The following is a 16,848-nucleotide window of genomic DNA, read 5'->3' as shown; positions in this document are numbered from 1 at the left end:
AGGCAGGTCCAAGCCCCTCCCCCCTGCACCAAGGCTGCACAAGGTGTCCCATCATAGGCACTGGACTCCAAAAAGCCCACTCATGCAGAAGCGTGTTTACCTTTTTTTATAACATTAACATAATGATTGATGTAAAGTCAAAAGGAGTTGGGGCAACAACTGTTAAGACAGCTAAACTTGCTGAACATTTTCCCATTGTGCCTGCTTGCCCAATGGAAATTGTATGACAAACTGAAAGTTCTTTCATTTGTTTATTATCTGGACCAATTACTGGTACTGTAAAAATCATGAATCCTCAGTAAAACACTAAACTGTCCCTTGCTCTTATGAGTATACCCTAGTATAGAACTTGATCAATAATGTCTCTTCAAAAAATTGTTAGGTAGTATGATTAAAATGTGCAGAAAAGCCTTTTAAAATTATACAAACAGCTTATATGAAATGGTTCTTAGTCTTTGTCTGTATATATCCTCATTTTAGTAAAATAATTCATTTTATACATTAGAACAACATTATTTGAGTTAATTTTATCCTTTATCTTTTGTAGCTTTCATTCTTGCATAAGACAGTCGATGTTTTTATATTTCCAAATTTGGCCCTAATTCAGAATCCATATAAAACAAGTCCAATAGGAAGAAATAATTGATATCATCAACTTCATGGATAACTAATACATATTGTATTCATATGGTAGCTAGTATATGACGAGATATAGGAGAAATTAGTCCGCCCTCCCATTCCTCTTGCTTCCTCTCTCAGGGAGGCTTTGGCCTCCTTTCAGTCAGTGGTGGGCACTTACACGACTTCAGTGTGAGAAACAGCAGAGATATTCTCGAAGTCATATTCAGGGAACTCAGTCAGCATTCATGCTTTCAGCTGCTGTCATTTTGTACACCACAGGAAATTTCTATGGCACTCCCAAGCCTCCAGCAGAGCCTAGTCCTTTCCAGCCAGATCCGGTTGATCAGGTCCTCTTTGACAATGAGTTTGACACAGAATCCCAAAGAAAACGAACTACATCTGTCAGCAAGATGGAAAGGATGGACAGCTCTCTCCCTGAGGAAGAGGAAGATGAGGACAAAGAGGCTGTTAATGGCAGTGGAAGCACAGGTTTGTAAACAGATGAATGATTTCGGATTTTTTTAGATGGGCTTTAACCTTTAATTGAAATAGTAAAATTTTTCTTGAAATATATAGAGAGCAGGTGATAGGATTCTAATTTTCTGTGAAAGCTGTATGTAGAACAGTGTATATTTCTATGGATCATCTTGTAAGCTAATCTGAGTTTTCTTAGGTAGATTAATAATAAGCCATCATTAATGATATGTCATTACCTTGTTGTCTGGAATACTTGTGATGCTGGAATATAGGAATCTTACTGGCATAATTACTATTTCTCAGGATTAAAACAAAATTGGTTTTATAATAACAGCTTTCAACCCAAAGCACATAGACTTTGGAGGTTTGCCAGAAGAAGTTATATGAAAAGTTTGGTAGCAATATTTCAAATTTAAATTCTGGATCCACTTAAAGATAATTTGCAAAAAAGATTCATATTTTTTGTATCTTTTGCTTGACTTCTATTTTTCTTACTGAATGAAAATAAAAAAAGTACGAGGTAAAGAGTCTACCCTTAGTGTCCCTGAATAATTTTGTAATTGCCCAGGGAATTCTTACACGTAACTGAGAGTAGAACTAGGAAGCCAGAAGCTCACAGAAGACTCAAGTTAGTGTTATTTATTGTAACCATTCTGTTTGGAACACGAGTGTGTAAACTTTATGAAGGCTGGAATTTTTTCTCAATTTTTTTCCTTTCTATATTCACTGCATGAGAAAGAAGTAAATGCTGATCATGTTCCTAGATTCGCAATCCATCTCTATATGACCCTGAAGCATCTACATCTTTCTTTCATCACCTATTAAAATTTTCTTTGTATAGAGTTCTTGCGTTATATGATCATTGTTCATTTCCCTCTCCAGATGGTGAGTTCTGTGTGTTGTTCTAACTTCTCAGTACTTATGTTTAATATGAAATGAGTTAGCCAATGCATTTAGATGTCAAGACTGAAATTGTGTTTTAAGTGGTTGTCACTGAATTGCATTGAAAAAGTATTAGAGATTATTTAGTTGATGTTGCTTTTGTCTGACATACTTATTTTTCCTTAGTGTAACTCATTTCCAGATTGATTTCTACACTGGATACCTTTAAATTATTATTACATATTCTGCAAGGAAAATAAACCAGGAATTTCATACATATGTTCATTCGACAAATAGTTATCGAGCATCTGCTAGGTTACTAATTGCTAGCCATTTGTTTAAATGCCAGGAGTAAAGTAGTGAACAAAACAGACCTAAGCTCCTGTTCTCATGGACTTTACTTTCGATGAGCGAGTCACAGCTGAATAAATAATATATCTAGTGTGACTGATGATGCTAAACAAGGCATGCAAGGAGGCAGAAATAAATTAGAGGTAGTCAACTCACACATTTAGATAAAGCAACAGAGAAGACTTGAAACAAATGAGTAAACTCCAAGTATCTGAGAGAAGAGCATTCCTAACAGAGACAACTGTAAATTCAAATATCCGAAATGGTAGTATGCCTGGGATATTTAGATAAGAGCAAAGAAGCCAGTGTGTTTGGCCATGGTGTGGTCAATGTATTGTATGCGGTTGGAGCAGAGTGATGGAAGGTAAAAGAATTCAGTAGTGACCAGTCACTATTTTAGAGGTCAGCCAATAATGATAGGGAAGGGAGAATACATGGTTCATAGTTATAGAGGCCATTGAAAAGATTTTGGTTTTTATTTTGAAATGTAAAGTCACAATTGGCATTTTGAGAAGAGGAATATGTAACAGGCTTTAATGGGATCATCATGGATTCTGTATTGAGAATAGGCAGTAGGAAGGCATGGGCATGAATAGAGACGGCAATCAGGAAGCATATTTCTGTATGGGACGATACCTCATATATCAGATTATCTAGAGTAGAGATATTACTTATAAAAAGTGTGAAAATGATATAACATTTATAAGTTCTAAGAACATGTTTTAAGTGTATTACTTGTAGACTTCCTGAACAATAACCAAGTTTTGGTCTCCCTACCTATGTCATAGTCTTTGGGACTCCAAAAGGATTTTAGTATTACCAGTGTTACATTTGACTTTTAAAAATAAAGTATTATTTAAATACCTGTGTTAGAAGTATATGAATCTGCTTAGTGTAGCCGTCAAAAGCATGGTCTGCTTAGCTTCAAATCCTAGCAATGCTGTGTAATGGCTGTGTGATCTGACTAACTTAACCTCTTTGTGGCTTTGTTTCCTCAATCTGTAAAAAAGATGATAATAATAATAAGGTTGCTATGAAGACTATGAGTTAATATATGGTAAGCACTTAGAATAGAGCTTGCCGAATAAAAGGTCTCTGTAAGTACGGTCCTGCTCTTAAGATTCTTACTGAATTGATTCTGGCAGTGTTTGCTGCTTTCCTGGACTAGCATCAGAGGAGTAGAGTTTATTATTTTAATTAGAAAATTTAAAAAACCGAGTATGTTTATTTATTTCAAAATTAATAAAGGAATATACACATAATAGACAAGAGAATTTACAGTATATAATTGCAGTGTTATGTATGTATTGATATATGCACTTGGCACTTTGTTAAAAAAAGTGAACTTTACCCTTTATGCTGTTCTGTTTCTAACAATTACAGAAACCAGAGAGATACATTCTGAGTCATCTGACTGCTGGATGAAGACTGTTCCAAGTTATAACCAAACAAATAGCTCCATGGACTTTAGAAATTATATGATGAGAGATGAGAATCTGGAGCCGCTGCCCCCAAACTGGGAGATGGCCTACACTGACACAGGCATGATCTATTTCATTGAGTAAGCAAATGTCTGTTTCTTCCAGCGTGCTTGTCATTAGGAGGATAGATTGGTGTTTTTTAAAGCTTAGTTTGATTACTCGCTCCAACATCACAAAGCTTTCACTTGTTTTTCTTTAAAAATATTTTCCATTTAAGTTGATTCTTAATCTAGTTATTTCCGTGAATGACATCCCCTCCTCGCCTCCTCCTCTTCAACTTATATTAAGTAATGTAGTACATTTGGCCTCTGGAGTGTGTATGTGTCTAGGCCAGAGGTCATCCTCAGGTGTAGTTCCTCAGGTTTTGTCCACTTTGTTTTGAGACAGGGTCTCTCATTGGCCTGGATGTCACCTATCAGACTCTTTCGGCTAACCATACCCCCAGTGCTGAGAGGACACGTGCACCCCACTATACCCGGCTTCTCTGTGTAGCTTCTGGAGCTCAAACTCATGTCCTCACTTTACCAACTGAGTTGTGTCCTCATCCCTGACCTTTGGTTTTATAGACGTAGAAGGTTGGAAAATAGGTGATGGAAAATGAAAGGAATAAAGAATGTTTTGCTTCCCTTAAACAGAAAAACTTTGCCGGGCGTTGGTGGCGCACGCCTTTAATCCCAGCACTCGGGAGGCAGAGCCAGGCGGATCTCTGTGAGTTCGAGGCCAGCCTGGGCTACCAAGTGAGCTCCAGGAAAGGCGCAAAGCTACACAGAGAAACCCTGTCTCGAAAAACCAAAAAAAAAAAAAAAAAAAAAAAAAAACAGAAAAACTTTTAGGTAGATTGCCCAATTTAATGAGCTAGGTGTGGTGGTGCACAACTTTAATTCCAGTGCTTGGGAGGATTTCTGTGAGTCTGATGCAGTGCTTGGGAGGATTTCTGTGAGTCTGATGCCAATCTTGGTGTAGATGGCAAGTTCCCAGCCAACCTGGGCTGCATAGTGAAACCCTGCCTCAAGCTAGCCAACAAACAAAATGATCATCATGGGCAGGAATATACATTATCTGAATTAGGTGTTTTCAGCCCTAAAGTTTGGAGTTGGTGTATTGAGATAATATATCTAAGTAATACAGTAGGAAATATCACTGATCCTTAAAGTCACTGGTGTAATAGAAGTACAAATGGGAAACTTTTTATGGAAAAATACTAATATAATATTCATAATAACATTCATAGAAGTACCGAATACCACATAATTAGATCAGCCTAAAATTGAATTTGTTTGCTCCAGAGAATGTTATGCAAATAATTTATTCAAAGTTCATTATGAAGAATTTTTATATTCCTAATGCACCTGTAAGTCTAATCTTCAAAGCAATTTGTTCAGGAGGAGAATATTAATGTAGTGAAGTTACAGAATGTAATAATTAAATAACAGTAAAAATACTGAGGTCTGGGTACTACACCCAAAGAATTTCTCTTTCTCTGTCTCTCTCCCTCCATCCCTCCATCCCTCCTTCTCTCCTTCCCAAACCCTTCATCATTAATTAAGGAGAGGGGCTTCAGTCTGCTTCCTTAGACAGTCTCATGGATGAGCATTTTGTTCTACAAGTCAGAGTCTAGTACTTAAAAGACAGACTTTATGGGGACACGGTCTTTTTTTCTCCATATGTGGTAGATTCTCATGTATACATTCGTGTAAATTAGTGTCAAAGTGTTCACAAACAGCACAAGCACATACACTCTTGTATGGACAACTGAAGGGATTTTCAAGTACAGTTTATAACTAAACCCTAAAATATAAGGGGAGTTTTAAAAAGAATGTTTTTATAGTTAAATATATTAAAGACCTAAACAGTAAGAGTTGAAACTAGGGGCCTAGAGAGATGATGGCTCAGTGGTTAGGGCGCTTACTGCCTGTTCTTCATGTGTCCTGGATTCTAATCTGCTGACCGAGGTGTAACAGCAGTGATTTCCCCCAGTCTATACGATTCTCTCTATGGTAATTGTTTCTTTGCTGTGTAAAAGATTCTTAACCTCATGTAATTCAAATTGTCTATTCTTGAGATTATTTCCAGTGCAATGGAAAAAAAAAATCCTTGCTTATGCCTATATCTTATATTCTTTTTCTTACATTTTTCTCTAGAGGTTTCAGTGTTTGAGATTTGTCTTTTATCCATTTTCAATTGATTTTTTTGGTGATACATTATTATGAAAATATCCCTTATGTTCAAATAGTCTGGAACTTTTGCTGGGCCTCACAGCCAGACTTAATAATATACCTTGAGTACACTTAAGACTTAAGATTTCTGTCCTGTTATATCTCAGCCTGTGCATTTAACTTGTCTTTAAGAGAAGAAAGTAACAACCAACCTGAGTTACAACTTAAACCAATGCATACTTAGAATCTTAAATTAGATACTCTCCCATGTCCCTGACCTAGGAGCTCAATGAGTGTGAGTATGTGTGTGTGTGTGTGTGTGTGTGTGTGTGTGTGTGTGTGTGTTTGTGTATGCTTGATATGGTAGTCCTCTGTTGAAAGCAAAAATAGATTGAAAAGCAATCTCATAAAGCAAATATCCATCCTTAAGTGCTGGAAACAATATACAGATATTGCTTGATATCATTTTTTTCATTTGTTGTTTGTGTTAAAGTCAAAAAAGTTTCAATGTTTTGTAAAACTCTGTTCATGACTTCTGAGTACCCTGTTCATTCCCCATGTCACACTCTCTTTGCTACTCCATAATTGCAGAGCAAAAACAATATCTTCTTCTTAATATTTTTATTTTATAATTCATTTAATTTTACATATCAGCCACGGATTCCCCTGTCCTCCCTCCTCCCACCCCCAGCCTTCCCACCCAATCCATCCCCCATTCCCACCTCCTCTAAGGCAAGGTCTCCCCTGGGGAGTCAGCCCAGCCTGGTAGATTCAGTTGAGGCAGGTCCAGTTCTCTCCTCCCTACACCAAGGCTGAGCAAAGTGTCTCAGCATAGACACTAGGTTCCGAAAGCCGGCTCATGCATAAAGGACAGGTCTCGGTTCCACTGCCTGGGGGCCTCCTAAACAGAGAAATGGATGAGATCTACATGAGCAAACTGGGGGTGAGGGAGGGTAATGGAGGGCAAGGGTCGGGGGAAAGAGAGCTTAGGGGAGCGTGAAGTCCCAGCTGGATCAGGAACAGAGTGGGAGAACAAGGAAAGAGATACCATGATAAATGAAGACCCAACGGGAATAGGAAGAAGCAGAATGCTAGAGAGGTCCCCAGAAATCCACAAAGATAGCCCCACAATAGACTACTGGAAGTGGTTGAGAGAGTGCCTGAGCTGACCCATTCTGGTGATTGGATGGCCGAACACCCTAACCGTCATGATAGAACCCTCATCCAGTGATTGATGGAAGCAGATGCAGAGATCCACAGCCAAGTCCCAGGTGGAGCTCCAGGAGTCCAATCTACAAGAGAGAGGAGGGACTATATGAGCAAGAGATATTGAGACCATGATTGGAAAAAGCACAGGGACAAATAGCCAAACTAGTGGAAACACTTGAACTGTGAACCAGTAGCTGAGAAGCCCCCATGGAACTGGACCAGGCCCTCTGGATAAAAGCCATTTTTTATGGAGGACTCCCCGCCCTGCCACCACACACAGGGACACAAAGATTCACAAGACATCAAGATAAGACGACTTCTTCTTCTTCTTCTTCTTCTTCTTCTTCTTCTTCTTCTTCTTCTTCTTCTTCTTCTTCTTCTTCTTCTTCTTCTTCTTCTTCTTCTTCTCCTCCTCCTCCTCCTCCTCCTCCTCCTCCTCCTCCTCCTCCTCCTCCTCCTCCTCCTCCTCCTCCTCCTCCTCCTTCTCCTCCTCCTTCTCTTCTTTTCTTCTTCTTTTGGTTTTGGTTTTTTGAGAGAGTTTCTTTGTGTAGCTTTGAGCCTTTCCTGGAACTCACTCTGTAGCCCAGGTGGGCCTCGAACTCACAAGACATCTTTTAGGCAGGCAAAGATTCATACTAATGCTTCAGACAGATTACAGACAAGGGAGAACATAAGACACAGGGAAAGAGAATTCAAAAATTCAAATCTGTGCTTGCTCTTAGTAAAATAATTCCAAGAGGATATGCTTTTAATTTCTTTTCCTTAATGAGACACTAATGAATTTTGGATACTCTGAGATTATTGCTAATGTGTTTAATCAGCACAGATTTTATGCAGGTTAATATAATCTTTGAATCTTCTGCATGAGGAAATCCATTTTGCCAAGTGTTGTACACAACAGAGACATGAACAAATACCTATTACACCAGGTAGGGAGTCAACAACAGACCAAGCTAGGATACCACCAGAGTCCAACTTAGTGCATCAGTGAATTGATTGACTTTGCTTACAGGAGTACTGGGGAGGACTTACTTAAAAATGCAGCCTTGTGTCGTCTTTCCTCCTGCTATCCCTTCCCCACCAGGACAGACTCTATTCCCTGAATTGTGCACCAAAATCAGTCTTCCCTCTTTAGATTCATTCTTCACAGCTATTTAGACATAGCAGTCAGAAAATTAACTAATAAGTATGGCATATGTGAAACTTTTATGTATTTTATGTGAAAAATGAATATTATGCAAGACAGTATCTTTCTCTTTACCACTACCTCTACATTTATATCCATTCATAGTATACATATTTATATATAATTATGTGTATATATTAAAGTGAAAATGTATAATGACACCTTAAAAAAAGAGTGCTTACTGCGCTTCCAGAGGAACTGGACCCAGGTTCAGTTCCTGGTACCCATGCCAGGCAGCTCACAGCCACTTGTAGTTCTAGTTCCTGGGAGTCTGATGCCCTCTGGTCTCTTCGGGCACCAGGCAGGAATGTGGTAAAGGCAGACTTACACAGGTACACATTCATACACATGAAATAAAAATAAATGCATTTTTCAAAAAAGAATTGAAACTAAACTGCTAAATGAAAATATAGGGCAGAATTCAATGACATCAGATTTAACAAAGACTTTCTGATGTGGCAACAAAAGCAACAAAAAACTAAGGAGGCTATGAACTTAAAAACTTCTCCATGCAGCAGTCAGTGAGTAACAACCGTAACCTGTATAATACAAACATTTCCAACAGTGTGTTGACTGAAGAGTTTGTGAATCCAGAATACAGGTGAATATTTACTGGTAGCTAACAGTCTTATTTCTGTAGCTAATGTGGCCGGTCTATGTTAACTGCTTGGGTTAAAATGTGTAACTGTCAGAAAAGAATAGTAATGTAGGTCCAGAAGGTTTAGCTTTTACATTTTAGGAATGGCTCCCATGAGTACTGCTTTACACCTTAGGGAATATTGGGTAAAATCATAGCAAGCAGATTACCTATATTTTCTAATTTAGCAATAACGTTTGCATTGGTAACTCAGGCCTTTCTCAAGTAGAAATTTTGAGTTTTGTTTACGAAGATATTTCTACAGCTTTTTTGTTTTTTTCCTAGTCATTTGTGTGTGTCAGGCTTCTGTGAGTTGTGATCTCTTTCATTTTACTCCATTTGATTCCACTGGTTTTATTTTAGGGATATTCTCTGTGTCAGGATATATGACACAGACTTTCTAAAATACTCTCATGCTTTCCTATACAAATTGTTTAGTGTACACTTTAAAAAGTGTCTCTACTATGGTTTACCAACTAGCAACATACCCAAGAGTAGTTGTAGAGCTCTGCAATGGCTGAGGAGGGATTCGAAAGGACACATGAGATGGCTTCTGCTTTGTAACAATTCTTTTCTAAAAGTGGACAAGGAAAGAACTTGTTTTTATCATGTTCATAGGACTTCAATAATAATTGACGTTATGTTGCCTTCCTACCTTTTATCTCAAACATTTTCTTATCTGACATCCCTTTGTTTCAGAGACCTTTTTTAGTGTGTGTGTGTGTTTGTGTGTGTGTGCACGCACACACACGTGCGCGCGCGCCAACATGGTTTTACAGAATGGTGTTTAACTAGAGCCATTATTTTCCACTTACATGTTGCAAAACAGCCACTTTAAAACTTGTAAAAGTTACCTCATTTTAAGGAGCCTCTGTAAGGATAGAAGCTGTTTGTCTCTTTGTTTTCAGCCCTCAGCTCCATACATACAAATCACAGATACTCAAAAAAAAACAAAAAGCAAACAAACAAAAAAAGTTGCAGTACTTTTTAACAAAAGAAATTCCTGCAGCAAGCAAGTATGATTTTTAGTTCAGCTTTTCCAGCTAACAGTGCAGTTATGTGACTATGTGCCCACCCTTTGAAATGGTTTTGACTGCTTAGATAAGTTTATCATTCTGTACGGGGCATTTGGTCCCTTCTTTAAATTCTTCATTCTCAAATTTGTGCGTCCAGTGTTACCTTTCCTTTATGCCAGTTTCTAAGCAATGAATTGGGAACAATAGGATTATTGAGTCTGTAGTATACAAATGGAGTCTGTAGAAGATAAATGTTTTAATGTTACATGCTTTTTAGTTATTTTGAGTCTTTGATTTTGCAATACTTTTCTCCTTCTTTATTTTACTATTTCTAATTGAGATCTTTATTCCACAGTCATAATACCAAGACAACCACCTGGTTGGATCCTCGTCTCTGCAAGAAAGCCAAAGCCCCTGAAGACTGTGAAGATGGAGGTAGAGATTCAGAAGCCTTTCATATAAGGCGTATTCTCTTAATCCTTCCTTACTCTTCCTGCTTAGATAATGAGTTTTCCAAAACCTCAGCAAATACTAATATTCATAAGCACACAAGCAGTGGATTGTTATAATTAGCTGATAGTAGTAATTATGTTGTTAGTTATAATTTTATAAGAAATTTTCACCTCCTCTAAAAAAAGAAAAATGTCACTGCTGATTTTTAAATGTATGTCCTAAAGCCGAACTTTTAAAATTATATTCAGTAAATTAGGTACAGCTTCATTATGTCTGATGCAGAGCATAGGCCACCAGATTTGAAGACTCACTCCAAAGCTATGGTCAGACAGTGTAGGACTTATGCAAGGACAAATAGATTAATGAAACAAAATAGAGGGTAGTTTGATACAAAATAGTGTTCTAGGTCAGTAGTAGAGTACTTGTGGAACCCTGGTCAAGGGAGATAAGAAGATTAATAGACCATGTCCCAGATTTTGCAGTGTCTAACAGAGGAACTATGGTAAAGATCTATAAAGAACTGTTTGAGGATTTAAAAATAAACTTTATGTGTATGGGTGTTTTGCTTACATATGTCTTGTATACCACCTGCATTCATTGCCTACAGAGGCCAGTAGAGGGCAGCAGATATCCCTGGAACTAGAGTTGTGAGCCACCATGTGGGTCCTGGGAGCTGAACTAGGGCCCTCTGCAAAAGCAGCAAGTGCTCTCAGTAGCTGAGCCACAGCTCCATCCTCTATAAAAAATTGATTTATAACTCAATGAGAAGTCAAAACAACCCAGTTGAAGAAAATGAACACCGTATTTAAGTAAATAAACATTTACCAAAGAAGGTACACAAATAGCCAAAATGTACTAGAAAAAGTTGCTGAAAACCATTTATTAGAGTGGTTTGCTTTTTTAACCCACTGCAATGACTACAGGAATAAAAAAGATAACAGAGAAACAGAAGCTCTTCCGTATTGATGCACAGAATGTGAAATGGTACAGCCACTTTGAAAACCATTTTGTCAGTTTCTTAAAAGTTAAATATAAATTTGTCCACCATATGATTTAGCAATTCCATTTATGTGTATATGCCCAAGAAGAATAAAAAGTGTGTGTGTGTGTGTGTGTGTGTGTGTGTACACAAAGATTTATAGGCAAATATTTATAGTAAACACTATTAATGAATACATCCAAAATGGAAACAACCATTTACATAATATGTAAAATATAATATAATCCTACAATTGACCAATGTTCAGCAATAAAAATAAATATTATATATTTATATATAAACTGCAATTAAATTGTCCAAAATTTAAAAAAATGACACAAAAGACCAGATTATTCTCTATTTAAGAGAGTAATGAAATCTAGGAAACAGAAAAGTTTAGGGGTTACCTTGGGAAGAGGATGGGAATAGAGTTTACTTGTGAATTTCTGAGTGATAGAAATATGTGGATTGAGTTAGTGACTATAAAAAATAGGTAAGTTACTAAAAAAATCATTGCGATACAGCTCTAATTGACATCTACTTTCAAAGGAAAAATTATTTTTCTCTAGTGGAGTCTAACTTGGCATATTAAGGGTAGGTCCTATGCCCAGCAGTAAATGGCCAACACAGAACATACTCAATGGTATTTGTGTAGGTATTTTGTCTTTTTTTTTTTTTTTTTTTTTTTGTTTTGTTTTTTGTTTTTTGTTTTTCGAGACAGGGTTTCTCTGTGTAGCTTTGCGCCTTTCCTGGAACTCACTTGGTAGCCCAGGCTGGCCTCGAACTCACAGAGATCCGCCTGCCTCTGCCTCCCGAGTGCTGGGATTAAAGGCGTGCGCCACCACGCCCGGCTCGGTATTTTGTCTTATATTGCTTGTTTGGGCATTTTTTTTTTTTTTGGTCATGTTGGTCTTTTGCTTATGTATTATGGATTCTGATTTTATGTTTTTTTTTTTTTTTTGGTTTTTCGAGACAGGGTTTCTCTGTGTAGCTTTGCGCCTTTCCTGGGACTCACTTGGTAGTCCAGGCTGGCCTCGAACTCATAGAGATCCGCCTGCCTCTGCCTCCCGAGTGCTGGGATTAAAGGCGTGCGCCACCACCGCCCGGCAAAACCAAGTGTTCTTTTTTTTTTTTTTTTTTTTGTTTTTTGTTTTTTTTTTTTTTTTGATTTTATGTTTTATAATTTTTTTTTTTTTAGTATTAGTGTCTTTGGTCTTTGTGTTTCTTGTAGTTTTTTTCCCTTTTATTGAAAATTTAATTTTTTCTCACACAATATACCCTGATTACAGTTTCTCCTCCCTTTATTCCTCCCCACATTCCCTCCCATCCAGATCCATGCCCTTTCTGTTTCTCATTAGAAAACAAACAGGCTTCTAAAGGTTAATAACAAAATAAATTAAAACATCATAAGATATAATAAAAGAAAGTAAAACTAACACATCCTAATTGGGCAAAACAAACAACCAGAAGGAAAGGAGCCTGAGAGAAGACACAAACAGAACCACTGGTTTGTACATCCAAGAACCCCATAAAAACACTCAACTGGAAACCGTAATATATATGCAAAGGACCTGTAAGGTAAAAGAGCGAAGAAAAAATACAAATAGACTAAAAATAAAAAATAATAGAAAATTAACAATAACCAAAATAAAGAAATGAGTAAAAGGAAAAGCCCTGACACATTATAAGACAAGGAAGCTCCAAAAAGATTCTGCTGAGTTCATTCTCTGGTGGCCATCTGCTGCTGGGCATACAGCCTACCCTTGACAATAGTTTGTTTCTCTAGTGAGATTCCCCTGGAAGAAAATAATTTTTCATTTACAAGTGGTTACTAATTGGAGATTGCTTCTGGGTTAGGGATGGGCCATGTGTCCACTTCTCTTTTCAGATCTGGGACCCAGTCTGGTGCAGACCCATGCAGGGCCTGTGCATGCAGCTTCAGTCTGTGTGAGTTCATATGTGTGCTGATCATGTTGATGTAGAGGGCCTTGTTTTCTTGGTGTTCTCTATCCCGTTTGGCTCTTACACTCTTCTGCCGCCCCTTCCATAGATTTCTCTGAGCCTTGAGGGGAGAAATTTGATGGAGACATCCCATTTAGGGCTCAGTGTTCCAAGGTTTCTCACTCTCTGCATAATGTCTGGCTGTGGATCTCTGTGTGTTTCCATCCACTGCAGGGAGAAGCTTCTCTGAGGATGGCTGAGGAAGTCACTGAGCAAGACACTTTTGAGTATAGTAGAATGTCATTATGAGTCATTTTATTGCTACTTTTTTGTTTGTTTTTAAGAACAGTAGTATTTGTTTTTACCCTAAATCCCTGGGCTATCTAGTCTCAGGTTTTTGGTCACCCAAGCAGTGTCAGGTATGGGTTCTATCTTAGGGAGTGGGCATTAAGTCAAATCAGATATTGGTTGGTTACTCCCACAAACTTTATAACACCATTACACTAGCAAATTTTGCAGACTAGACACCATTGTAGAGCAAAGGATTGTGGCTCATTTGTTGTTTACATTTCTCCTTTGGTAGCATGCAGAGTACCTTCCTGTATCAAAGATGCTAACACATGGGGTGAAGACTCTGTGTAGATACCACTTCAACATCTCCATGTTCAATGAGTTTTGTAGGTGTTATCTTAAGCAATGGGGCTTTGCCATCAGTTTGTAGAGAGCAAAAACCTAGGTTATTTGTGGGTTCCTGTGTCCCTTTGGCCAATAACTTAATTTAGATGTAATTCAATCCTTGTACTGCAGTCTTCATTTGGTGACAAGACATGGCTAGTTGGAGCTCTGTCTCTCCCATTATTTAGTGATTTCATTTAGATCATCTTCAGGTATGCATATATTTTAGGAAGTGTCTACTGTATTATGTTCCCACACTACCCCTCAAATGACCCTTAATTTTAGCTGTCTCTTCCCATATTCCCTTCATTATTCACCCCTTCCCCCCTCTCCATCTGATCCTTCTCTCCCAGTCCTCCTACTACCAATCCATCCAAAACTATTTATTGTATTTCCCTTTCCTAGGGAGACCTGTCACCTCACCCTCATGTCCTTACTTTGTACCTAAACTCTGTGGTTTGATGGATTGTAACTTGGTTATCATTCACTTAACAGCTACTGTCTACATACAAGTGAATACATACCATATTTGTCTTTCAGGGTCTGGGTTACCTCACCCAGGATGATTTTTTTTTCTGGTTCCATCTATTTAACCTGCAACTTTCATTATTTTATCTCTCTCTCTGTATCTCTGTCTCTGTCTCTCTCTCTCTGTCTGTCTCTCTCTCTATATATATACATATATATGCATATATATGTATATATACATACATATACATACATCTATATATGTATATATATAGCTGGATAACACTCCATTGTGCAGGGTACCACATTTTCTTTATCCATTCTTCTGCTGAGGGACATCTAGGTTGTTTCCCACTTTTGGCTATTCTGAATAGAGTATCAATGAATATGGTTGAGCAAGTGTTCTTGTGGTAGGAGAAAGTAACCTTTGGGCATATGCCAAGAATGGTGTAACTAGATCTTAAGGTAGATTGATTCCCATCTTCCTGAGGAACTGATTTCCATAGTGGCCATATAAATTTACACTCCCACTAGCAATGGATGAGTGTTCCCCTTGTTCCACATCCTTACCAGCATGAGCTGTCACTTGTTTTATTGACCTTAGCCATTCGAAGGGTGTAAGATGAATTCTCATAGTAGTTTTGATTTGTATTTTCCTATTACTAAGGATGTTGAACATGCCTTTAAGTGTTTCTCAACAATTTGAGTTTCCTCTTTTGAGAATTCTCTGTTTAGATCTATACCCCATTTTTTAAATTGGGTTATTGGTTTCATGAAATCTAGGGGTTTTTTGTTTTTGAAGTTCTTTATATATTTTAGATATTAGCCCTCTATTGGATGGGTAGTTGGTAAAAATCTTTTCCCATTCTGTAGGCTGCCACTTAGTCCAAATGATAGTGTTCTTTGCTATACAGAAGCTTCTCAGTTTCGTTAGGTCTCATTTAATAATTGTTGACTTTAGTCCTGTGCTCATGATGTTCTGTTCAGAAAGTCTTTTCCTGTGCCAGTGAGTTTAAGGCTACTCACTCTTTCTGTTCTCTGAGGTTCAGTGTGTCTGGCTCTATGCTAAGGTCTATGATCTATTTGGAGTTGAGTTTTATGCAGGGTGATAAATATGGATCTATTTGGATTCTTCTACATGTGGCCATCCAGTTTGACCAGCACCATTTGTGAAAAATATTATTTTTTCACAGTGTGTATTTCTGGCTTCTTTATAAAAAAAAAAAAATCAGGTGTCCATAGGTGTGTGAATTTATGGCTGGGTCTTCAATTTGAATCCAATGATCAACATGTCTGTTTCTGTGCCCACAGCATGCTGTTTTTATTATTATAGCTTTGTATACATCTTGAAATTGGGGATTGTACCTCCAGCAGTTCTTTTATTATTCAGGATTGTTTTAGCAATGTTGTGGTGTTTTGTTGTTGTTGTTTTGGTCTTTTGTTTTGTTTGTGTGTTTCTATATTAAGCTGACGATTGTCCTTTCAAGGTCTGTGAAGAATTTTAATGGGAATTGGATTGAATCGGTAGATTGCTTTTGGTAAGATGGCCATTTTTACTATATTAATCCTTCTGATCCATGAGCGTGGGAGATCTGTCCTCCTTCTGATATTTTCTTCAGTGTCTTAAAGCTTTTATCATACAAGCTTTTACTTTGGTTACAGTTGCCCTAATATGTTTTATATTTTTTGAGGCCATCATGAAAGTTGTTTCCCTGATTTCTTCCTCACTCTGTCATTTGTCAGAGGGCTACTGATTTTTGTGAGTTAATTTTTTATCCAGCTACTTTGCCGAAAGTATTTATAAGCTGTAGGATTCTCAGTGGAATTTTTTTGGGGGGTGGTGGTGGTTCAAGACAGGGTTTCTCTGTGTAGCTTTGGAGCCTGTCCTGGAACTCACTCTGTAGACCAGGCTGGCCTCGAACTCACAGAGATCCACTTGCCTCTGCCTCCCAAATGCTGGGATTAAAGGCGTGCACCACCATCGCCCGGCCCCCAATGGAATTTTTTAGGGTCACCTATATATATTGTCATCATATGCAAATAATAAATAATAAATACTTTGTCTTCTTTTCTAATTTGTATCCCTTTGATCTCCTTTAGTGATGTCTGTCCTTGATATTAAGGTGTTTCTTGGATGCAGCAGAAGGATGGATCCTGTTTTCAATCTATTATTATTCTGTGTCTTTTTATTTTTGACAACATTGATGTTGAAAGATATTAATGAACAAATTTGTTTATTTTTGTTATGTTGTTGTTGTGTATGTTGTTTCTCTTCTTTTGATTTGCTGGTCTTGGACTAATTTATTTCTTGTGTTT

General features: G+C 37.7%; 1 protein-coding gene across 3 annotated transcripts in view; it reads left to right on the top strand.

Annotated features, from left to right (window-relative positions):
- The window catches only part of Magi3 (membrane associated guanylate kinase, WW and PDZ domain containing 3), a 234,499-nt gene that overhangs the window by 145,441 nt on the left and 72,210 nt on the right, over positions 1-16,848 (top strand). For all 3 annotated transcript variants that reach the window (XM_042279633.2, XM_042279636.2, XM_042279635.2), the window contains exons 4-6: positions 901-1,110; positions 3,715-3,892; positions 10,372-10,451. In XM_042279633.2, coding sequence (XP_042135567.2) covers positions 901-1,110; positions 3,715-3,892; positions 10,372-10,451 — 468 coding nt within the window. The remainder of the gene's footprint in view (positions 1-900; positions 1,111-3,714; positions 3,893-10,371; positions 10,452-16,848) is intronic.

The sequence above is a fragment of the Peromyscus maniculatus genome, chromosome 6, assembly GCF_049852395.1.
Source record: "Peromyscus maniculatus bairdii isolate BWxNUB_F1_BW_parent chromosome 6, HU_Pman_BW_mat_3.1, whole genome shotgun sequence".
NCBI lineage: Eukaryota > Metazoa > Chordata > Mammalia > Rodentia > Cricetidae > Peromyscus > Peromyscus maniculatus.
This window is presented reverse-complemented; position numbering and strand designations above follow the sequence as displayed.